Consider the following 25096-nt stretch of genomic DNA (forward strand, 5'->3'; position numbering starts at 1 on the left):
TTTGTAATGTTGTTTTTAACATGAATTATGAATGCATGTACTATTGTTTCATTTTCAATGTTATTTTAATCTTTAAAAAAAAAAATTGAATTTTTACACTATGACCCTACAAGTTCATATTCCTGGGTCCGTCCCTGAGTGTGATCCTGGAAGTATTTTTCAGGCTCAAATTGCTCCTTTCTTCAATTGCCGCCATCTTTGAATGGCGCCCGTTCTTTTAGGCCCATGTACAAAAAAACTAAATTTAAACAGAGTTATAATATAAATGGACAATGAGTTTATACTTTAAACTATAGTATTAATATAAGTTTCTCTTTACTTTGAAGTGACCAAACATGACTTTTATGTCAAAAAATTCTATACAAAAGAAGGATTATGTGAAAGAAAGGTATAGTGGTGTAGTGTTAGCCAAAAATCTTTTAATGAAAGTACATCTTACCTACATCCAGGTGTATATACCATTGTGTCTATAAGGAAGATATGAGTACTGCAACACAAAAGTGTAGACACTTGGTAACATGGCATAAGCACGATATGAAGGCCAAATTGCAGTAATTGGCCTTATAGTTTCAAATTTTCACTTTCATCCATGTAGTTTTATTTTTTGCATTTTCATCATTATAGTTTCATTTTGTTACCACTAACTAGTCCAATCTTACAAATGAGGCGATGGCTTTCAAGTTGAACATAATTTAGACTTTCCATGTTAAACACATGATGGCCAAGTTTACCTTTGAGTCCGAAAAACTATATTTCAGCATACAAAATTATAGGAGTACTCACTAGCGGATCTACAGAGGTGCAAGGAGGTACAGCTACACCTTTCATTGTCAGAAAATTCATTATAGATGAAGAAATATGCCCTCCGCAGCTCCGCTAGTGTGCCCACCATGTGCTTGATGTATTGCCTCAAAGAGGCTTTATGTTTGTTGTGCAACACTGTGCAGCAAGTTGTGCCTATTCGTTTTTAAAATTTCCTGGCCAAAACGAGCGTTTTGGACTAGGCAAAAAAAGAAAGAAAAAGGAAACGTGCACAGTGAAGAAACTAAACCAGGCTTCTTGGTTTTAGTTTGACTTTTGTTGAAAGACTTTTGTTTAATTGCCCTAGTGGGGGTACTTCACAATTTTATTTTACTTTTTATAGAAGTGATATTCTACTTGAATCTAATCTAAACTACGGAGAGAGAGATTTGAACTTGGATGCAAACTGAGAAGTACATTCCCTCTAACCAACTTGGCTATGCCCATATCTGGAGGATACTCACAACTTGTAACAATAACTTTCAAATAATAAAATATTTTTAAGGATGGATAAATATAGTCAGAGAAATCAAATTTCAAAAGTTTCTATTTCAACATAGGAAGCAGTCAAGAATGGTTTTTTTTCTTTCCCTTTCTCTAGAACTCTTCAAATCTTTCTAAATAACTTGTTTATATTCATGGGTTTTACTTACAAATGGCGAAAGCAACATTCATGATAACTTTAAATTTAATTTTAAAACCTTGAATCAAACAATTCTCAAATTTTTAATATCAAACCCTAAGAAATTCTAGAAGGTCAACACTACATCATATGAGCATGAAAATCAAAATTATAAATCGATTTAGAATTCCAAAATAATATTTTTCAAAAACGCCAAAGCTAATGTTAAGCAAAAACAAACAAATCAAACTTAAGGTTTTCAAATGAGAAGATGTGCATAAAACTAGGGGGAAACATCAATTTTGGTCCTTGGAAAGGATTTTTTTTTCTTGTAGTTTGCCTGATTTTCCACTTCAGTCCATATAGTTTCAATTCTAGCAATTTCACCCTTGTAGTTTGATATCCCTGTAATTCAAGGACACTACCAAATTTCTGTCCAATTTTGTGACAGAATAAGTAAGTGTCAATGTGTTGGGGCATTTTGGACAAATTTGAAGAAATTTGATATAATTTGGGATGTGTCCTTGAATTGCAAAGATATCAAATTATAAAGGTCAAATTGCCATAATTAAAACGACACAGACCAAGGTGGAAAAATTGACAAATTACAGAGAACAAAACTGACTTTTTGCCTAAAACTATATGGAAAAAAATTACCTTAGTTGACGGATTGGACTAAGTGAAAACGGAACAAAATTACAAGGACAAACAATTCTAAAAGTAGAGAGACCATTTGTCCAATTTGACCTAATATGAATGGTGAAAATTGACGAAGTTTTGGTACAAGGACAAGTGTCATGAAGAGAGAGGGTGGTAGTTTAAGGCCTAGAGCAAGCCATGTGAGGAGACCTTGGGGCTGGGTGTACCAATTATGTTGGGTAAAACAACGTCACTTATAATGGTTTGCTTGGCCAAGAGGAAACTACTCCGAGATCACTTTATTGCATATGAATTTTTTTAAAAATATACAAGTGATATTGAAGAGAGGAAAAATGGAACAAAAAATTATCGGATACTCAAGTAAATATTATTAACAACTTGAACTACAAGTCCCTTGTTATTGCATACGAATTTTTTTTATATTAAAAAAATCAACCCTTTAAAACTCTAATCGATAACTGTTTTTTTATTTGTAAGTACATCCAACTACATTCCAAAATTATTGTTTTTAAAACTCAAATTGAGCTAACTATTAAATTTTGTAAGTAAACTCAACCACACCACACTAACATAGGGGTTGATAAATTATGCAATATCTTTGGCAATGCCAAAAGGATAAAACAGTAGATTTAAGAAACACATCTAATATATATATATATATATATATATATATTTTAGTATAAGTGATAGTCTGAAATATAAGAGCAGTTTCCAACAACAAGGGTTGGGGGTGGTTAGGCCTAAAACTATTTCCAGCAGCAAGGGCTAACCCAGCGAGATGAAGCCCACGAACCCAGGCTAGCCCTCGTGCAAGATTTGCCTTAGTTCCACGAGTTTCTTGTGTCGACAACAAAAAATTTATAAAAAATCTACAAAAATTTCAGATTTTTTAAAAATAAATACTTAGTTGTAGTTTTCACTTCCCACACCAAAACTCTATACAAATTTCTCTCCTCATATCTCATGTGAATAGTTATTGTCATGACAATTGGTGGAAACACTACAACTTTTTACAAGAACTATTCACGTGAATAGTAGCCCTAGCTATGGCAAATGGCAAATCGAAATTAAGGAGAGAGGTGCCCTTTTCTACTGGGTTCAAATCGAAATTAAGGGTATTTTTTACAAATTTATAAAAAAACTCAATCCTAGACATGTATTTATAAAAAACTCAAGCACTATTTGAACATAGAAACACACCCAAAATCAACTCCAAAGTCAACTTTTTGGGTGTGTTTATAAATGGGTTTTGAATGTGTGTAATGATGGGTTTTGGGTGTGTTTATATGTTTAAATAGTATTTAGGTTTTTATAATTTCAACTCCTATTTTGGGTGTTTTAGTGAAACTCCCTATTTTTTTAGTCTGAAAAAATTAAGGGGTATTTAAACAAGAAAAGAAAAAGGTGGGGTATCAATTATTAACTTCTGTTTCACGTCTTCTTTCTTCTCGTTTCGTCTCACCCTCACTCCTTTTTCTGGTAAGCGTCCTTCTCCTCCTTTTTCTTCTTTCTTTTTGTTTTTATCAAACACTCGATAAAGCTCCACCTCTGCTTCATCATTCAATCTGGCCCTAAATCCACCCCCCCACCCTCTCTCTCTCTCTCTATCGCTGGCACTCATACACAAAACCTTAATCTCAGTCCTCACAGAAAGATAAACTGGCGCCTTTGCAGATCCAAGAAATCCCATAACAGGTAATCTTCTATTCTATTTATTTTTTGTCCCATTTCTATTTCGCCTGATTGACTGATTGAATTTATTTTTTTTCAATTTTAGGCCTAATTGTTTAATGAATTGTATCTTTTTAATTGATCCTGACGCATTCATGCAATTGGTACTTGCCTTTTGGGATTTTCTTGGTTTCTTATTTGGTCTATTCTATATGTCATGTGGTGATGGGTTGTGAAAAACACATTTTTTCTGAGTCTTTTGATGCTGGGTATGTCTAATCTTAGCAGATCTTTCATCAGTGTGTGCGAATTTGTTCTTTTTTATGCATATAGAGATTTGGTTTTTTTGTGAGTTTTTCAAAGTAGCTTTCTTTCTTGCAAGAAGGAAATTAAATGGAGGAGGAGAATGAGTTCCGGAGTTGGGACGAGCTTATACCTGATGCTCTTGGGCTCATATTTAGGAAACTACCACTCCAAGAGAAGCTCACTGTAATCCCAAGGGTCTGCAAGTCATGGGGAAGAACAGTGGCCGGGCCTTACTGCTGGCAGGAGGTAGACATTATGGAATGGAGTAAATTTCGGACGCCGGAGACCATTGCACGAATGCTTCAAATGCTGGTTTTAAGAAGCTCGGGTTCACTCCGCAAACTCTGCGTTGCTGGCCTTCCCAGTGACCAGAGTTTTTCCTTTATTGCTGACCAGTAAGTGCAACATCACATTATCATTACCTGCTTTCGGTTACCATTTTGTGATTAGCCACCTTTATTTAATGTGGCAGTGATCATAAATGTTTATATTTGTAGGAGAAGAAAAAGAAAAGAACATATGGTTTTTAAATCATTGGTTGTATATAATTTGAGTTCATTTCAACTTTATTGCATCTGTTATTTCAAATTTCAAATACATTTCAAATATATGTTACATTTTACTGTGATTATAGCTTCGCAAACTAATCTAGTCTTCCTGTCAAATCAATTTCCTTTCTTTTAAGCCATTCAATCCAAATGGACCCTTATAGATTTATCTATTCCGTGATGTGGCATACCTTTGTTTTCCCATCCAGTTTCACGGTATGCATACATGCATGGGTTGAGTGTGAGTGACTTGCACAATGTGCCACATATATAGGCTTGTGATGGAGCAGAAGGTTTTGCAAGATTTGGGGTATATTTAGCATTTTCCTTAACTATGTTTGAATAATATTGAATAGTCCACAACTTAGATGATTGCACAGCTTCTAAGGTGGACACATAATCAATCTCCTCATTTATATATAGGAGCTGATGCACCATTCATGTACTGTGCGAGAGAGGTAGTGTGTGATGTGTAAGAAGTGAGGTATAATGTTGTGAGTGTCCAACTGTGTGAGAAGGCTTTCTAAAAGTGCTTGAATTTTGATGTAACGTTGAGGTGTCCCCATGTATGTGTGCTAGTGTGTTTTTAGTGGTAATATCAATCCTTGTTTGTATGCATTTGTATTATGTATTGTTTGCACTTTGTTATATTCAAAGTTGTAGTTGACTTGGCCCATGGGTAAGTACCCATCTTGCCCTAGATTGAGATTTATTAGCTGCAAAATCAAATTCAGAAATTTAATGGCAAAAAATCTTTTGAAACAGAAATGTCTGGAAGCTGCAGTTATTAGAAAATGTGCTCATGTACATTGAAAAGCAAGATCTGACGATAATTCAATGTTCTAATGTAAATCTTGTTTTTGTGAAACCATGGAATATGATCATGCAGCTACAATAGGAAGATAGTTATCTGTGGGTTGAACCACAACATTAACTATTCCAAAATGCTATGCACTATATAAATACAAAAAGACCAAGCATGCATAACGCGGAACACCTCACAACCACACCAAGCCTCAAGAACGTCACTTCTTTTATATGACACACTACTAGCACATACATGAAACATTGGAGCACTAGCTTTTATAAATGAGGTTAGTTAGTAGCCAACCTTGAAAAGCTCAAGAGCTACAAGCTTCTAGATGGATAACAAGTTTGTTTAAACAAAGATAAGGTCTCAAATTTTGGTGAGAACTAGAAAGTGTGTGCAGCTAACTATCTTATTCTTATGATTAAAACAGATTAACTGTTGATTTGGTCATGCTGGTTATATTTTATTATTCGGATACAATTTTTTTTTCTCTAAGACAAAAAATTCTGTTTGCTAGTGCCAATTCTCTTCGGACGTTGCGGCTGCCAAGAAGTGAAATAAGTGATTTGATAGTGGAACAGGTTGCTGCAAGGCTCTCTACCCTAACTTACTTGGATGTAAGCTACTGCAAAAGTATTGGAGGTCCTGCACTTGAGGCAATTGGAAAGCACTGCAAACATCTCAGAAAGTTGCAGAGATGTATGTATGGATGGGAGGTACTTGACAAGGTCTCTCAAGATGATGAGGCCCTCGCAATAGCAGCCACAATGCCAAAACTCAATCACCTTGAGATACTCTACCTCCGTATTAGTACAGAAGCTGTGTGCCAGATACTCTTGAAGTGCCCTGAGCTCCAGTTATTAGATGTGCGAGGGTGCTATAGTGTAAAGCTTGATGAAAGGTTTGTCAAGAAATTCTCAGGACTGAAGGTGATTGGACCAGGTTCAGACAATGAGGGCTGGGATGAATGTTCAAACTACTCAGTTTCTTCTGGCTACTTAGCTTGGGACTTCGTCGCCAGTGTAATGGATGACGATTTTGACGAAGAGATGTTAGATGAAGCTTGGGAAGACGACCAAAGTATGGAGGATGTAGAAATGAGGTTCTATGATGGTTTTTATCTTGACAATGGTGGGTTCGACTGGCCCCTATCTCCTTGAATTCTCCTGCTGGAGTGTGGTGGAGTTTCCAGTGGAGGTTAGAGGTGAAAAAAAATACTTGAACCCTGTGTAAGAAATGTTGTTTTTCCTAGTAATTAGCAGCCACTAATATTTCGGCATGTGTGTTTCTGCATAAGTATAACCATGTTGTACTCTGTTGTTTGTATATCAATCCAAGTGAAACTTGTGAGGCTTTGTATGTATTTCTCATATAAATAAAAAGGCTTTGTTCAAGGCGTTTTAAAAGAATAACAGTTGATTGAGAGTAGTTGGGAGTTTAGGATTTCACAATAAGATGCAGTCACCCCATTGATCTAAAGGGCACTGAAAATCACACTGATTACCTGATTGAAGTTCAAATACTACCATGAATAAGCTGGGATGACTGTTTAAGCTGAAATGGTTATGCTACCAGAAAAACATCTCCATTTTTTTTGTCCTTATTTTTGGATAAAATACTATTCGTCGGCCTTTTCTTTCCAAAATTAGTGGTCTACCCTATAAGCCTCAAGCATTTTTTTTTTTCAAATATCTTCAACTCAGAAAACCATGTGAGCAGAAGGAAATTTAGTTTGTGCGGGAGATTGCTGGTAGCATAATCAAAGTAGGGGAGGAAACAGAAAAACAATGAAACGAGGAAGCAAAATTTTTATAACAAAACAGAGAAAATCCTGTTCCATTGACACTGAACCAAACCCCATCTGTTTAAATCCAAGGTTACAACTGCGTCTTCGAATCTAACAGACTGGATCGATAAAATTCCTCATCTAGTATTAGAGGTGGTATACTCCATGTTCCAAGAGGATGCGCAGACATATTCCCTCCTAAAAATTTCAAATTCCATAAACATCAGCAGAACCTGGGGCGAAAGAAAAGAGGACCCAGTTTCACATGCTGCAAAATTTGAGGGTGGCAAACTTACCTTCCTTAGTTGCTTCTACGCATCTTCTCTGGTAATTCAAGGACAGCTGAGGATCCAGCATTTTCAGTAAATTGTTATACTTCTCTTCAGCCTCAGCTATGTATTTTGCCTGAAGCGGTAAATGTTGGTGGGTATTATTAGAGTTCATACATATTTATCCAAAATCAACCTGATGAAAAAAAAAAAAAAAGGACTGCAAAGGTTTTTTTTTTCTTTTTCGAATTGATGAAATTCCACTGTTCTAGGAATTTAACATCATGACAGATAATACCAACAATATATATAAGTGGAAGCTATCATATTTCTTATATCTAACTACACATAAAGCTTGTATTTCATTGACAACACAGCAATAATATTGTCTCAAGGAACCACTGTATCAAACCGATGTATCGTTATCTCAGTCTACCAGAGTTGAAGCTTATAGATTTAAGGCTGCTGTTCCTTAGCATATGGTTTATTTCTGTTTGCTCCAAATCACAAATTCCGTTAGTTACTACCTGCTACATTGGATGTCTCTGAGTAGAATGTGTAAAACATGCAAAACGTCCGTTCAAAAACAAAAGAAACTGCATTTCTTTTTAGTGCATACTTGTACTAAGTAATTTGTACGCCGTGGGCAACTAAGGACACCAATTTATCCTGAACTTCATACTTCAAATTAAGATAAAGTGAATTGCATTTAATGGAAAACCAAGAAGCGACTAGTGTCACAAGAGGTACTATAATTCAATCGCGAATATCAGCGAGCAAGCCTGGGCCTTGTCCCTTCGTCCCCCATCTAAAGAAAACAGAAGCAAAAAAGAAAGAAAAGGTTTTTTTTCTTTCTAAAACGGTGCTTAAATGACATGCTTGGCATACTCACCAGCACAGTTGGGGCACACGCTCCATATGTTCTGACAAACATGCGCAATATATTGAAGTTATTTTCTATAACATCTTCCTGCATGATGAGCAGATATTTTGGAATAAAGAATCGGAAAAATTAAAATGGGACGGGATTCAACAGTCATAAACTCTGCAAATTAAAGAGCTCACCTCATAGTCAAACCTAAAACATCATTTTGTCAACTCAATGGCAAATGATACAGATGATGTGCTTGCAAAAAAAATTAAGTGAAATAATAACATTAGTTTCCCTAATAATAGATAAAGGTAGATGCAAAATAGTAGAGCACTTAGTATCCCTTGAGAGATGGAGAGCACATAGAAGCACATGTAGGCATGTTGTCATGTACAAATTTCAAGACGCCTCTCCCACAGGCATATAGTAAATGCAAGATAACATACGGTCTAGTACAAGAAAATATTCCAGTCTACCAACATGGCAGTAACATATTGAAAGGATGTCAAACACTTACAACTATAAGGTGAAACGCTAAAATCTCTATCATGTAATTAGAGCATTTGACTGAAAAATAAAAATAAAAATAGAAAGAAAGAAGAGTACTCACAGATCATCAGCTACCTCAACTAGGAATTCTGAGATTGATAGAAACTCCATATGCAACTCATTAACCTTTATTACAGCTTCAAAGGTGAACACAATTAGCCAAATGAAATATACTTGTTAAAGACATGTGAAGCAAAAGATGAGCTACATCACACTTCATTTCAAATAGACAAAGAAAACATCAATTAAATACTTTTGCAACATTTCAGTAAGGCACAAGGAGTGCTGTAAGGGGATTTTATAATCCTTTTTTCTTTTTTTAGGTGACAGATTTTATATTAATACTATGAGAATAGCTATAATGTTCAAAATGGAACATCTAACACCATCATATCATATTGACAACATCCGTTCTTCTATTTATCAGAAGACAAACCAAGTTCTATGATCTTACACCTCGACATGGAGAGAAGCATCCATGCAACAATTTATATATATAGGGGTGGATCCTTGCACTCTATTTTTTACACAAGTTCTTGACCATTAGATTAACACGTTATAAATGGCTGAGATTAAATCTCACTATTATTTATTACTATCTTTTTAATAATACTTTTTGCCGAAAATTACTATTATTTTAATAGACTAATTAAATCTCACTAACAATTTAGATGTAATCAGACGCATGCATAAAATACATATGCACACACCCAAACAACAGATATGTACAAAGGAAAAATATTTATAAATCAGCATAGATTCAGTTCATTAAGAAACATGGATACAGATAAACAAGCTACTACTACACCTCTTCTCCTCTCAACTGGTACAGTAAAAGATTCAGCACTCGATAATCGAAGGACTTCTGATTAATTGCCTTTATAACATCTTCAACAGGGATCTGTGAAACCAAATATTATCATTTTCTTATTAGAGAAGGCTTGAGCATGCCTATGCCTCACTGCTATATAATTCATCAGAATGGAATGAAGAACTCTACAAAAGAGTTTCTGGAAGTAGAAAATTCATAACTAGCATACCTTCAATACCTTAAAATTAGAAAGTAAAAATTAAGCAGAAAATTTAAATCTGTAGTTATATCAATTAAGTGGCTTTCGCAGTAGAAAGGAAAAAATGACAACAATATGAAAGAGGTTGGGACTTGGAAAGGCTTGTGAGTCATGTGATGGACACTGAGGAACGCAAGTGGAGCTTAGGTTGCAGTGGATTTGATGGTCATCCTGGAGTCAAAGAAAGCGGGTAGAGTTTTATCATAGAGGTTGTGCTTGAACAGGCAGTGAACCTTCTGTTTGGCGACTGGGTTTTCATGAAGGTTTTGTGATATTGTCTGGAATCTTCAGATGGGACGGGTAGAGTCGGTATGGCAAGGTGACAGATTTTTTTTCTACATGTTGATAATTTCTGAATCAATTTCTGATAAACATTTCTACAAACATGTTGAAACTAGCTATATTTGAAAAGTAACAACCTAAGATGATAACCATACCTCCGTTTTATTTATCAGTGCATAACAAAGCTTTCTTTCCAGCGCCCAATATCCTTCTCCAGACTTAAACTCATCTTGTATCCTAAACCCATAAACAGAAGTGAAATAAACACAAAAACTTCGGATTTCCTTTATTTTCCCCCAAGAATTAATATAATCAGAAAGCGATAGTACCTTTTTGTCAAAAGGCCATGACACTCAAGTAGACATGACAGTGGTCTGAATGGGTCACTTTTAAACACGTTTGTACACCTAGAAATTAGCCACTGACCTTCCTGCAGCCCAAAAGATATTGGTCATGTAAAAGTTAATACCCGAGTTCAAATAATTTTGTGTTTATTGCTCCCAAGTTCTTAGCAGTACCGCCTGGCTTCCTCTTTCTAACATGTTCATTTCGTCGCTTGGTGCATGCAATGTCTTCTCATTCAAACGATCAAGCTGTAACAACGAGAACCATGATTTCTAAGAGAATGAGACAAAAGGGAAGAAATAACATAGATGCTCACCAATCAGATATCAATTGGTGACAACTCTGCTCATCATACCATTGCACTCTTAATCAACCAAATTTGCGATTCATTAAAAGATAATTTCACTGCTTACTGCATAGTCCCTCTTTTTTGTTTCAAAATTTTACTAACAAGTACGAGCAGGAAGAAATGCAGGCTCACAAAGCTTTGTTCTTTTTTCCAAAAAAATAAAAAGGTAGTGTCTGATTCCTTGTGGAACTGCATAGAAATAGTTTCCCAAGGGCGTCCCACAAGTTCAATAACTGTTCTAGGAGCTGCATTTTCTCCTTTCGCAAAAAAGAGAGAACTGAACTTGATATCATTTGTGTAGATTATTACCTGATAAATGTAGCTTTCTGTGAATGAAAGCACAGGTAGATATTGGAATACTGATTGTGGTTTGTTTATATCCATCCCATGAAACATAAAATAAGATCTGCACTGAAAAAATGAGTTCACAATTATTCCATAACCTGATTATACTACTTTATAGTTGAAACACATTCACAATGCATTTTTGCCAGTGGGCATACAACTGTATTTGTTTCAGCCATAGCATGCAAATTTTGAAACACAAAAATTAGCAAGAAATAATGTTGAATTGAGGGTTAAGTGGTTTAGCTAAATTTTGTGACCTGCACATGTAAAAACTATTTAATTGGAAGAACTGAAGTTTCTTTCAACCAGTGTAACAACCACTGCAAGCATTTTGAACATCAATATAACAACATTGTTATAGTAAAATACGCTCATCAACTACTGGATGAACGTAAGAAATTTCGTCATACGGTTCTTGAGGCATTGAATGCAAAGGACAACATAAGTAAAATATATTAAGATTGAGGCAGTTGACATCCTTGAGGATTGTATCAATCAACTATTTCCCACAGAACTTCATACAAAAGGTCCTACTCAGAGAATACTATACAGTTCTTATAAAAAAGGGTTACCTGAGGTTGTTAGATTACTTCACTTTCAGAAACTGAAAACTATAATAAGAGAATTGTTTCAATACTATCATATGTAGCATTCCCCATCGGCAACCGAAATGCCCAAGTAAATTTGATAAGAAAAGTGAAATTTTAATATAATTCAAATCCGTAAGCTTTCCATGTTAGCTTTACTACTAAATCTGCAACTAGTCATTCACTTACGTGTACTATGCACTGATGAATATTCAACTATTAAATAATGCACATTATTATATATAGAATCAATCTTCAGGAACAAAGCCTGCTTACAAAATCTTCAAGGGTAGAATTTGCTCGTTGCATTGCGTCCAGTCCAACCATAGCCATTTCTTCAGAATTATTGTCCAATGAGCTACACTCAGGCTTATGGCTACAGGCAAGCTGCAAAGCATTTTCAACAGACTTTTCTTCATAGCCTGTAAAAAAAGCAAAAGTCAAAGCTATAAAAATATGTAAAACTATTTGTATCTGTTTATTTAAAGAAAATCTACACCAAAATCAAGTAAAAGGGGTGATGTCCTCGTTAACAGGATATATACAGAAGCCCAAACAAAGTGAGACAAATCAGCTCGTAGAGAATGAACAATGAGCATCAAGAAGAAAACAGAAACATAGTAAGAAGACATAACCTAGGAGGAGTGAAAATCAAGAATATAAAGATCTCACATAAGATCGCAATTCTTATGCTAAACTGCTAGCACTCAACCCTCATAAGAATGCAACACAAGCACAAAGGTTATCCTCTGCATGCAATTCAATGCTTTCCGTTCCCAACTACACCTTCCCCAGAAACATAAATATAGTAGGAAGTGTAAACACCAGCACCAAGTAGTATGCACACCTACTGAACCCAACCAAATAAACTGCTTCAATAACTAATACGATCCTTTGAATTTGAGGAAGCTAAAGGCAACCATTCAAAGTATAGCACTTGTATCTATCAAGAAAATGGAAAAAGGAAGGAATCTATTTGCATCTGTGTATAATGTTCAACACAACTGCTTTATTCCATGACGAATCAAGCCAGGAAGTGTGGCATCACATCAACATATTCACGGGGTGGGTATGATATCAGTTGTAATATGTGCAGCATCATAGATTAAAAACTAAATAAATCCTGTTAATATAGCCTACAAAATATCTTTAAATGTAGATTTTACTCTCTGTATGTGCATATGGCGCGCAAATGGAAATCTGTTAAGTCTCAAATGCACGTCTGCGAGAAGTACAAAAAACATATTTTTATTTTCTATTTTGGTTTACCTTCTCCATTAAGCCATTTGGATGCTTCATCAAGAAATGCAGCAGAAATCTGTGAAACAAGTGACATAAGCACACACCCATTTCTATTGACATTGAATTGAACAAAATCAGATAATCAGCTAATGATATAATGCTCACCTTTGGCATATATTCAGAAACCAAACTGCACTTTTTGCCCAAGTCAAGTTCTCCACATGGTTGTACCTTTGGCATAGCATTTCCAAAGTTTAGAAGAAAAAAACAAAACAAAACAAAAAAACAAAAACAAAAAACAAAAAAACAAAACATAATAAACAAAGCAGTTTGCATCAAAAAAATTATGGTCGTTTCTACAAATTAAAATTAGAAGAAAATCTAGAACCAAATTTTTGGAAGAAAATTACTTTCTTGACAGTAAGACTGCAATTATAATGTTTAGTTGTAGATTACCAAGAGGAGGATGAGCTTAGTAAGAAAGCAACTACAGTCGTCAGGGGACGACGTCGTTGGAATGCCTCGAGATTGTACGAACGTCAGCATTCTCTGTACCTCTTCCAGCTTCCTCAACTCTTCCATCTCTTTCTCACTCTGCGCTCTACACTCCACTCTCGGCAGCGGACCATCGGTTTGTTTTTATATTTTATTTTATTTTTTAATGGAGGATAAAATTGGCATTACTAGATTTTAAAATTTTAAAAATAACAAAAAAAACTTATAAGAATGCTTTGAAAAATTGGAGGTGACTATACTTGATTTTCGGACAGATCCGAAATCAGTATTCCAATTACAATGAAATGAAAATTTAACATAAAAATTATGTTCAAATTCCGTTATAAAAATTTCAACATCTATTCTGATTTAGAGAGCTCGAAATTTTGAGAGTATGCGGACAATTTTGAAACTTAGGCATCTTCAATCATGGACTACTAAATGTAGCCCCAAAAATGTGTAAAATCCATCTCTAGTCACGGACAAAAAAATAACTCAGGCCAAATTTTGAGGGCACATTTAGCCTGGACCCTTTTCCTAGGCTACATGTACCCCCTAGCTTTAGCCCAAGTCAATTTTTTTGTGAGCCCAGAGCATGTGCTACCTAACTAGAGGAAGAATCACGTGTGGGTGTGATCAAGGGATTAGTTTGTGCAACTGGAAACTGACAGGCGCATTCATTTGTCCATTGAGATCCAAGGGCTAGTATTAAAGGCACATTAACGATAGTTAGCTGTTACTTTTTTTTTTTCTTTCCCTTTTTTAACTTTGAAGGTCATGTTTGGTACGTCTCACTAGACTGGACTAGATTAAATAGCACTCAAAACCCCTGTTTGGTAAGAAATGGGACTAACTTAAATGAGATTGTATAGTCTAATAGTGGAAAAAATGTCTCACTCGCTCGTCTAATACAGTGAGTCTGAAAAGTTGTTCGCTAAATAGCACACTCGCTAAATAGAACACATGAGTCTAACGCCTCTCTTTAAAAAATATCAGAATTTTATTTATTTTCTTTTAATTATTGTTTTAGATCTTTGAATGAGTTTTTTTTTTTGGGCAGCATTTATTTTTTATAGATAAAAATCCTCAATTAAATTTAAATACTACAATAATTATTTTGATATTGCATTTGGAAAATCAAACTATAGTAATTTACAAATGTCTGATATTTTTTTGATATCGAAACAAGTTTAATAATTCATGATGTGATGCTTTCCTTATCTCAATCAATTTTTACCTTGTCAAATTATATTTTTCAGTTTAAAGTTAAAAGTCAAATATACAAAAATTATACATATATATATATTTAATTATTGTTTTACTTGGTCTTTGAAAAACCTAGAATTATATAGAGTGAGCTTAGCTCCTTATCAATGTTTCGACCAACTAAGATTAATTTTGAGAAGCCAAAAAACAAATATCATAATTTTATTCTTCATATAAATAAAAAAAATTATTTGTTTTCTTTTTATTATTGTTTAAATTTTTTTTTCTTTTTTTTTTTGCCAAATATTGTTGTAAATCTTTGAATTGGGTTTCTTTGTAGCATTTATTTATCTTTTAGGTCAAAAATCCCAATTAAATTTAAATATTATAAGAATTATTTTTTAGTTCGACACAGTTACCAAACATAGGTCTTCACTATTTTTACAATTCAGCTTCTTAGTCCGACCCAACACCAAAGGTAGGTTAATACTTAATCTAGCTTAGCACAATCTGAGCTAATCCAAGACAGTCCCAGAATTTAGTCCAATCCATGACAGTCCGCCGTGCCAAACGACCCCGAAATGTATTAAAATTCATTTATATATATACAGAGAGCTCCATTGAGGGATCCCTCAAATTAGCTTATTTAAGGGATACCCTTGTAGGGGCAACTCCGTATTGTATTTCACTAATCCAAATAATCAATTTTGTAGATATTCATTCAAAGATCATTGCTACAAAAAATCACTTCAATCCGATATCATTTAACCACTCAATTAAATTATTGAAATTTTAGTACTTTCTTGAAGCATTGTATTCATTGATTTTGTAGGACACAATTAGATATTGAAACGGTTTCCAATTTGTCTAATTTTTTGCAAAAATGATCTATGAATGTAGACTTAAAAAATAGATGATTTGGATCATTAAAAAAAAAACCGTAAAGGACCCTAAAGGGTGTCCCTCAATAGAATGAGACTATCTATATATGCGGATGTAGAGCCACTGTAGCCGAAAGAGGCCCCTTTTGATAGTGGGCAACCATGATTGATGCTTCTTTAGTGCATAGAAGAAGAAGATTTCTATCTTACTTACTAAAGCCATGTCTGACCAAGGTAGTATTATTGAATAAAGACATGAAATAACTTACAGATGAGAGATACAAAACATATAAATATTATGGGTTATTGCAAAGTGATATGGCTTATAGGAAATTAGGAATAATAGCGTTTTCTGTAGCTGTAAAGTTATAAATAGAAAAGTTTTAAGATTTCTTCAACTATTCTCCTACTAGATTCTGTAAACTTCACCTACCCTTATAAGAGAGGGCTGATGATTATTTGAGGATCAAAATAATTCAAATCAAAATTAGATTCGTTAAAACTGACTTAGTTTCGATCCAAAACCGTTCGCGGGAGTTAGGTAAACTTACACCCACAAGAGGCAAAGTTTGCGGGAATCACTTATCTGTTCTTAATACCAGTTTCAAGGTCAGTTACAGAAGACCAAGATGATACTGGAAATCATCAATATATAAATAGCGACAAGAAATCAGATGCGCACATAACTAAGAATTACAAAACACGAATGAGCAGAAATTCCACTCCTACCTTACTAGTACAATTGTACTGCTCAAATGGTTGCATTTCTGTTTTACAATTATTCTTTCTTTGTTGTTTATCCTTTACCACCCAGCACTGCATATATCCAAAAAGCATATGAAACTTTTCCCTTGGCTGAAGGCCCGTGATGCCCCCACGATTCAGCTGCGTTGATAATCAGCAGCAGAACCCGTCTGAGAGGAAATCCACATATTTGACTCGTGGCCAACAACAACGTTGGAAAAATGGTTTCATTAGGATTAGTAGCTCCCAAATACTTGGTTGTCTGCATTGCTTCCGTCCAAATACTATATTTGGTGGGCTTCCTTCTGTTTTGAATCCTCCTCACTTGAATCACGTATTATAGTGGTAGTTTGTTCTTGATCACGTACCTGTCTACTTTCCCGAAGCTTCCCAGAAGTTGCAATCGCAAGAATCAGCTCAAGTTGTTTTTGCTGCTGCTCCTGCACATGACAACAGGTGCAACATATTCTAATCAAAATTATGACACAAGAAATGGATCTCAAGTTAACAATAATTTGTGAAAATCGAGATGACATAAAGATTTGAAAAGCAAATAGAGAACAATCACAAGCAGATAGAGATATCAAATATTCTGAAAGTCCATTAATCTTGGCATTGTAGCTCATAGAAAGGATAATAAGCAAACTAATTAAGAATAATTCACAAGAATACAGTCACAAACGGATATAGATATAAAATATTATGGGAATCCATTAGCCTTGGCATCGTAGCTTGTATACGGGGATAATGACCGCATTAATCAACAAAATGGAAGAACTCCATGGAAGGCAATATTATTCTAAAAAAGAAACAATTAATTCTCAAATTTACATATTGAGAAACCTAGCAATTCTTCATTCTGTAGAAGGCAATATTATTCTAAAAAAGAAACAATTAATTCTCAAATTTACATACTGAGAAACCTAGCAATTCTTCATTCTGTTTAGCTGTCACCCGGGAGTGGAGAACCCTTACCTGCATAGCCAACAAAACCTTTTGAATTTCTCCAAGCTCCTTTTCCAGATTGTCTTCTTGCACTGCTAATGCTCGAGTGGCCTCAGAATTTTTTTGAGCCAAAGCTGCAGTCTTCAGAAACAAACAACTAGTTAGAAGTTGTACCAGATAATCATCTTGCAATATCAGCCGATATAAGTTTATTTTATTGATTCTTTAAGCCCAAAACATTCCAGTCTTTCTGCATTCAACATAGTAAATTAACCCATTTCTCAGAAATAAAAATCCTAGGGTCCTAACCATTTCAACCTGTCATAGTGTAAGAGCATTGAGATTCCTTTCACCAACTTTACCCACATTGCTTAACATGCACACCATCACCCACACTAAATTGCATCTGCCAGTAGGTGATGTCCTCTTTAAGCATATCTTAATCATCTGCAAGGGTCTGCTATTAGACAACTTATTTAAGGAGCTACTGGAGATTCTACAATACCAATTTCCAAGAAGATCACTGGGTTCTACACTCTGAGTGACTCTTTGTTTGCATGGATATGAACTTTGACATTTCACAATGATTAGTGATTGTGTAGGGAAAGAAGAAAATGCATCTTTCCTTTTTCGGCTGGAGAGAAAGCATGGTTGATTGCCTGAAATGGGCTTTGGTCACCAGGCAAAGATAATGATGATTACTAAGTAGGTTACCTTTGAGCCTGTACTACTCAACACAGAACCAGACTCTGAATAGATGGTATTCACTAACTGGAACCAAAAAGCAGATTAGCCTATAAAATGAAAACCACCCAAAGGCAATTCTCTGCCAGTACTGCTCTTTTATCACACTTTCTGCTCATTTCCATTCAAATCCTGTTCAAGTACCTTAATTGAATGCACATGTCAAGCATCCATTAGACCTCTTCAATTATTCTTTATGGAGTGCAACATTGAAAAGGATCCCAGCATATTCAACATTTGAGCCAGCCAATCAACCATGACTGAGAGATATAACAAATGCCATATGTTCAAATAGATATTTAGCTGCTTGCTTTTCTTATTTCTTTGGTGGACCATTAGGAGAGGGAATTTGAACGTAGGAGCTCTTTTTAGTAGAGAGGTGCTTCATGAGATAGCTTGACATGTTTACAAGTTAGCACATGAGATTCTCCCCTTCTTCAACACTCTATTCTCGATTTCACCCACTTATATCATTCAGCATTAGGTTTTACTCAATCTCTATTTCCATCTGGAAAAGTATCATATTAAGAGGGAACTAGAATTTAAAAGCTTTAAACTGCACCAAGAAATATATATAGTGTGATTGAAATCATAGCCATGCATATGGCCAATATTATCACTCAATGTATACTTATTGCAACATGGCAATTTTGGACTGATGCAAGTTAGAATTAAAGACTGCACACTTATCTTTAGCATACTACTGATGTCACTCAGGCTCTAGCCTAAGCAAACAGGTGGATGATGAGTTACCACAAGCGACTTTAAAATTTTAACTTAACTCTTAACCACTTAATCAATTAACATGTTGAAAATTGTTGGACTAAACAAATCCAACTATGCATGGTTATGCAAAAGACAGAATTTGAATACCAGTCAAACAATCAATCCAACTAAGTTACACTAGCACAAGGTTGTAACTATGTAGTTCCATGTGCAAATGCTTCTCGTTTTTCCTATTCAGTATCCCATTTCAAATGATGAACTAATATTCTTCTGAAAATGTTTAAGCAGCTCCATTGCTGACCGGTGTATCGAACATTTTTGGATGGGGAACTTAATCCAAATTGGGAATAGATAGATGAGATATCCCAAATTTAAAAAACACAGCATGAAATTTCCACAAACTGGCAAAACAACGAATTGAGTTATTCAGAAACCACCAACAAACCATCAATCAAATAGTCACCACCCTAATCATATGATGTGTGATACACACTGTCATATGATACATCCCTTCAGAGGTCACGCTGCCAGTGGAACTTAAAAAGGAATGGATGTCCTCAAACGATAAACTATTAGGGGTGGCAGTTAAGTTGTGCTAGTCCAATGAAACTTATTTATGTTTAATTCATCATGTAAAATCACTTGACACTAACCCAATCTGTATATTAATTGTGTCATGTTTGTGTTAATACACATATCTATTGAACTAGAAACTCAAAATATAAGCTCTAATTTTAAACCAAACTCATCACTTGTAAACATCCATAAATAAAAACCTACTCAATCTAGATGCTAACAAAGGAAGGACAAAAGAAGTATAACTGTATAATTCTACAATTATTTCAAAAAATACAAGATAATGAAGTGAAGAAAAGGGTGAAATGCATTTTCTACATACAAGACTAGTTAAACACAGTTATCGTGTCAAACTAAGGCTATTCATACTTAGCTCGCATCATTATTGTCTTCGTACTGAGCAATAATCCTAACCCACTGATTTCGTGTTGGGTTCACATCGTGTTGTGCTCAAACACTATTTTCAATTTCCAAAAGATGTTAATTTTATTCCAATACTGCATTTCCGTTGCCTAATGTTCTTTACTTTCCAATTAAAAAGGCCAATGCTCAAAAACCAGTCCAAGTATTTGCCTCTTCATATCATAAGGTAGTTCTTTGAAAAATCATGTGCACTACAACAAACAGAAAACCACCATAGCAAATGTGCACTACAACAAACAGAAAACCACCATAGCAAACTTATCAATTACCGGAAAAAGAATGTTACCTCAGCAATGGGCTCCTTCAAAGCCTTGCGGGTAACCCGAAACCTTATCCCCAACTTCTCAAGCTGCCTCGACAAAACCCGAATGATTGTGGCCGAGCTCCTCAAATCTTCCTCCAGCTTCTCAATTCTCTCAAACAAATTCACCTCCAGCCCACCCTTCACTGACTCCCTACATATCCGCCTCCACTGCCGCATCCGAATCCACGCCCCAATTCCGACCGCCATTACCAAAGCCACAGCCCCAGACGCCAAAACGTTGTTCCCCATTGCCACTAAAGCCGTCTTCTTTAAGCTCAAAACAGCGCAATTCAATGCAAAACCAACCGAAACGAGTGCCGACGATGCAAGGCACAAGAACTCGGCAACCGAAAGAAAATAGTCCAAATTGAAAGCACCGTTGACGACGTCGTTTGACTGTAGAGTGCCATCGGATTCGTATACTCTGAGACGAGAGTGATGGGAGCTGAGGGAGGTTGAATTGTGAGGGTTTGGAAGGCTGTGGTTTGAGATTGGGAAATGTGGGCGAGAGGTGATTGGGAGAGAGAGAAGGGCGGGGGTTTTGGGAAGAGAGGTGGTGATGTAAAGGGTGAAACGAGGAGGTGAATTTATGAATAGCTGATGACAAGTGAATGACATTGTTTGAAGGATGAAGCGTGTGTGGGTCTCTGTGTTTGGTTGGGTTCAGTTAGGGTTTTGGTTTTGGTCCATTTGATGGTTTCAGAGAAGAGAGAGGAGAGAGATGGGGACAAAGGATTGGCGATGGATTCGATAATTGGCGCGCGGGGAGTGTGTGATTAGCAAACACGAAGGAAGCAACACGAAAATGGTTTTGGACTCTACGCTTATTTTCTATTTGTAACAAAATATCGGCAAGAAGTTATAGTATGTCGGATTTACTATTTTGATCCTAGTTTTAATTTTGTTAATTTTATTTTTTTAGTTTTAAATTTGAGTAATTCAACAATACGTTATAAATTTTGTCAAATTTCTTCCAATTTGGTTACAAATTCTGTCAAATTTCGTGCTCAAAATATAACATGAATCAAATTGTAATATATCATTGAATTGCTCGATTTTTAAAAGAACATGGATAAAATTGACAAAATTAAAACTACAAGAATCAAATTGACAAAATTAATACTACGATGACCAAAGTGATATAACCAACTACAGGAAGTAAAAGTGATTACACGTAAAACATCAACTCAATCAACAGCATTTGTGGAGGATGCGATCTAATTGGGTTTGAGTTAGATCTTGAATTGCATATCAATTTAAAGTAACATTACAGTCGGTTTGGTTGAGTCCTCAAATTAGTATAATAACATAATCGAACCTCTTTTTTTTTTTTTTTTTTTTTTGCTATATATGGGAAGGAGTTTCATCGATAGCCGTTTAATTACAAAGATTTGCAGTACAATAAACTCCTTAAAACATGAGGGTTCCAGCCAAACTCAACACACACAAGAAGCACAAAGTTAAAAAAACAGTGAGCCAAAGAAACACAATAGATGCAGCTTACTAGAAGCCCAAACAAGGAGAAATGCATAGTAATTTAAATAAGAATTATCAGTGCCAAAGCAGAACCCATCAATCAGACAAGGCACCTCCAGCTTGAGAGGGAGATAGTACCACTAAGAGAACAAGCATGGCCATTCAAGGGTCGTTTGGTATGGTGGACTGTCGTGAACTAGACTAAATCTTAGGATTGTCTCGGATTAGATCAAATTGGCCTAAACTGAATTAAGTACTAACCTACATTTGGTGCTGCGTCGAATTACGAGGCTGGATTGTAAAAATATTGAAGACCTATGTTTGGTGCTATGTCGGACTAAAAAATAATAATTTTTAAATAATTAAATGTAAGTTTTTTTGTTATTAGAATTACCAAATTAACATGTACATTTCTTTTCCTCCAAACCAAATTAACATGTACATTTCATATATGCAAAAGTTAGAAATTCTTCATATATGCCAAAGTCATCTACATGACTCAGAAATTAGAGGTTCAATTCACACACATTCTACCACTTATACATACAAATAAACATCCACAATTTTAAAATGAAAATAACCATGAATCATCTGGCTTTAATGCTAGCAATATGTTATACAATTTGTGGTGTTTCTAAAATGAAGCCAATCTTATCAATACATCATTTGTGGTGTTTCCAAAAAGACAGATGCATCAAATTTAGCTAGGCCATGTCCTCAAGCATTGCCACTAAGCAACTACTCAACAAACACTTTCTTAATATCATCATCCAAAGACATGAACATAGATATATTTTGTGGCTTCTCCAAAATGAGTTTTAGTGCTGCAATTTGATATAAAGGATAAAATCCCATTTTCTTGAGTTCTTTGGCAATATCAGATCGATCTTCATTACCTTTTATTATAGCCTCAGTCACCATTTGCATCCTTTTCCCAGATGCTTCAAACAATTTCTCCAATACAGTGACAATCTTCGCTTCATCACTTGAGCTTGCAACTCTTTTCCTCTTATTTTGACTGTTCATGGATTGGCTTCTTTCTTTGTTTAAAGACATAGGAGATGCATCTTCCTGGACACAATTATCACTAGCATTAACTTCGTTATTGCTTTGCTATTCTATCATGTCAGCGAGGACTTTAGCTCTTTGTCCGTTAGCACAATCCTTTCCAAAGATATTAGAAAGTCTATTAAACAAAGGAAATGGTTTGCTCCTCCATTCAGCTGCTTCCTTGTGGTGCTATGATAAAACAAGACACCACTTAGCTTATTGTCAATATGTTATAAAAAAAATAAAAATAAAAAGTAATAAAAGCAAGTTTAAAATCTACACTCATTAAACCCACTTGACATCTTCATTTAAGAAAAATAGCAAAAATAAGTATGTACCTGCACATAAGTCTCCCATGTATCATTACTGTCAACCTCAATACACTTTTTAATATACAAATTTATAAATAAACCCAATCCTAGACATGTATTTATAAAAAAACCCAAACACTATTTAAACATAGAAACACACCCAAAATCAACCCCAAAATCAACAATTGTATATTTTTTAGGTGTGTTTATAAATGGGTTTTGAGTGTGTGTAATGATGGGTTTTGGGTGTTGGGTTTTTTTATAATTTCAGCCCCCAATTTGGGTGTTTTAGTGAAACTCCCTTTTTTATATCATTCCAAGCAAATCCATTTGTGTTTATCATGTCATAGACTATACTATATTGTTTTTTTTGCTTCTTCAATTTTGATTCAATATGAGGACATGCTTTTAGCCCCAAATTAGGACATTTAATATTCAAAGGCTTCTCCATTTGGACCATAATACCATATTTGAAACTACCAGTCTCACAACGTTGGCCTACAACCACAAACTCATCTAACACGGTCAAAAATGCATCTTCCTCAAACTTGGACCATGGCTGCCTAGTTCCTTTCTTTCCTTGTTCAGAGTTTTGATTGTTACCTTCACTTTCCATTCCTAAGAATAATCAGTACAAATAAAATAATACCACAATCAATAATTGGAATCTGCAAAGAAAGCATAACTTTGTTTCAAAGCATGACTCTTCTCTAGTACATCACATAACCTTAAAAACAAAAGGAAAAATAAAATCTGCAAACAAATTGATAAATTGACTACAATACCATAATTAATACATTGTTAAGGATGAATTATCATGCCTCAAATACAAATTACTATCACATAAAAAATTAAACACCCTTAGAACTCAAACATAACCATATCACCTTCTATCACATTTTCCGTCTCTTCAATCTCATTTATTTCATGCTCTAGTGGATCTCTAGACATCCCCCTCCTAATGAGATTATGTAAAAGACAACAAGCCGTAATTATTTGTCTATATTGGATAAAATGATGGACTCCTTAGTATACCTCACCTAGCATTTAGCAACCCAAAATAATGTTCTATTACGTTTCTTGTTTTAGCATGGTTCATATTAAGATATTATTGATGATTTACAAGTGTATTTCCTTCTCTCCATTATGATAGATGATACCTTGTTCCTCTATATAGTATAAGAAATCTCTCACCATTTGAGTACTCACCATCTACAAGGTAATAATAACCAAATAAAAAATAATAAAAAATCAATTCCTATGATTATGTGGTTATTATATAAACTTACAATTATTTATAAAGTGAACTAACTAATGGCCTTACCGGTAGGAACTCTTAATCCATTAGGCCTAGTTATAGCATCTCAAAGGACCCTAGAGTTGGATGTGGTCCCTCCCAACCTAGCAACACAAATATAAATTGCATGCCACGTGAGTAAACGGCCAACACATTTGTTGCAATTTCTCCCTTTCTAGTCTGATATCTCGATTTTTTGGTTGTAGCTACTCACACTTTAATGTATGTTCCATCTAGTGCTCCCAAGAAATTCTATAAATAAATAAAAAAATTGTAAACTTTCATTAAGTTTATATGTTGCACAGATCATAGGAGAGAAAGCCAAAACATAATAAACATACCTTAAACCATTTCCATCTATGATTTCTGCAGTTATCACCTATAGGTTCCGGTACTCTCAATAGGCTACCTTGTAATTTTAAAATGCCTTGTAACACAGAACTGAAGTTCCTACTAATAGTCTCTCCTAATTGAATAAATCTATTTATAATAGTACGATTCTTAACATGATGAGCAACCACATGCAAGAACATACATACAGTCATCAAACCATCATTCTTTAACCTTCCATCCGTGCAAAGCAAATCGCATAATAAACCAAATGTCTTTAAATCCATTCTTAGTTCACTCACACATTCTCTGTCATTGCCTAATATACTGTTCAAATAACGTAATCGATTCTCATGTCTAACAAACGAACGGTTATTGAGGGAACATCTTTCTAAAAGTCTTCAATTTATTCTCATATTTTTTAGCATCATAAGCACAAGAATTGTGCAAGCACACATGGTCTCTAAATGC

General features: G+C 34.9%; 3 protein-coding genes and 1 pseudogene across 5 annotated transcripts; 1 reads left to right on the forward strand and 3 right to left on the reverse strand.

The window, feature by feature from the left end:
• Nucleotides 1-3524: 3524 nt before the first annotated feature.
• Nucleotides 3525-6831, forward strand: LOC103333815 (F-box protein FBW2-like). 2 transcript variants are annotated; one of them, XM_008236715.2, is made up of 3 exons: nucleotides 3525-3778; nucleotides 4137-4455; nucleotides 5937-6831. In XM_008236715.2, exons 2-3 carry the CDS (start codon nucleotides 4148-4150, stop codon nucleotides 6577-6579), a joined length of 951 nt encoding a protein of 316 aa, XP_008234937.2. In that variant the 5' UTR covers nucleotides 3525-3778; nucleotides 4137-4147; the 3' UTR covers nucleotides 6580-6831. The 2 variants fall into 2 exon arrangements, with proteins under 2 accessions (XP_008234937.2, XP_008234931.2); XM_008236709.2 differs by having other exon boundaries at nucleotides 4140-4455.
• A 376-nt stretch (nucleotides 6832-7207) lies between these two features.
• LOC103333828 (ATP synthase subunit B) lies at nucleotides 7208-13996 on the reverse strand. The gene is made up of 14 exons (XM_008236726.3): nucleotides 13574-13996; nucleotides 13283-13348; nucleotides 13145-13193; nucleotides 12152-12297; nucleotides 11250-11351; nucleotides 10765-10839; nucleotides 10576-10676; nucleotides 10402-10483; nucleotides 9703-9795; nucleotides 8956-9020; nucleotides 8540-8552; nucleotides 8367-8444; nucleotides 7502-7610; nucleotides 7208-7403 (listed from the first exon to the last, which is right to left on the reverse strand). Exons 1-14 carry the CDS (start codon nucleotides 13697-13699, stop codon nucleotides 7297-7299), a joined length of 1212 nt encoding a protein of 403 aa, XP_008234948.2. The 5' UTR covers nucleotides 13700-13996; the 3' UTR covers nucleotides 7208-7296.
• A 2178-nt stretch (nucleotides 13997-16174) lies between these two features.
• On the reverse strand, nucleotides 16175-20982 carry LOC103333834 (uncharacterized). 2 transcript variants are annotated; one of them, XM_008236739.3, is made up of 3 exons: nucleotides 20144-20978; nucleotides 17419-17529; nucleotides 16175-16883 (listed from the first exon to the last, which is right to left on the reverse strand). In XM_008236739.3, the coding sequence occupies exons 1-3, from the start codon at nucleotides 20777-20779 to the stop codon at nucleotides 16728-16730; spliced, it is 903 nt and encodes a 300-aa protein (XP_008234961.2). In that variant the 5' UTR covers nucleotides 20780-20978; the 3' UTR covers nucleotides 16175-16727. The 2 variants fall into 2 exon arrangements, with proteins under 2 accessions (XP_008234961.2, XP_088898606.1); XM_089042480.1 differs by lacking the exon at nucleotides 16175-16883 and adding an exon at nucleotides 17243-17286 and having other exon boundaries at nucleotides 17367-17529; nucleotides 20144-20982.
• Nucleotides 20983-22354: 1372 nt separating this feature from the next.
• On the reverse strand, nucleotides 22355-25076 carry LOC148920952 (uncharacterized; annotated as a pseudogene).
• Nucleotides 25077-25096: the final 20 nt, after the last annotated feature.

The sequence above is a fragment of the Prunus mume genome, linkage group LG1, assembly GCF_029339155.1.
Source record: "Prunus mume cultivar Tortuosa linkage group LG1, ASM2933915v1, whole genome shotgun sequence".
Classification (NCBI taxonomy): Eukaryota; Viridiplantae; Streptophyta; class Magnoliopsida; order Rosales; family Rosaceae; genus Prunus; species Prunus mume.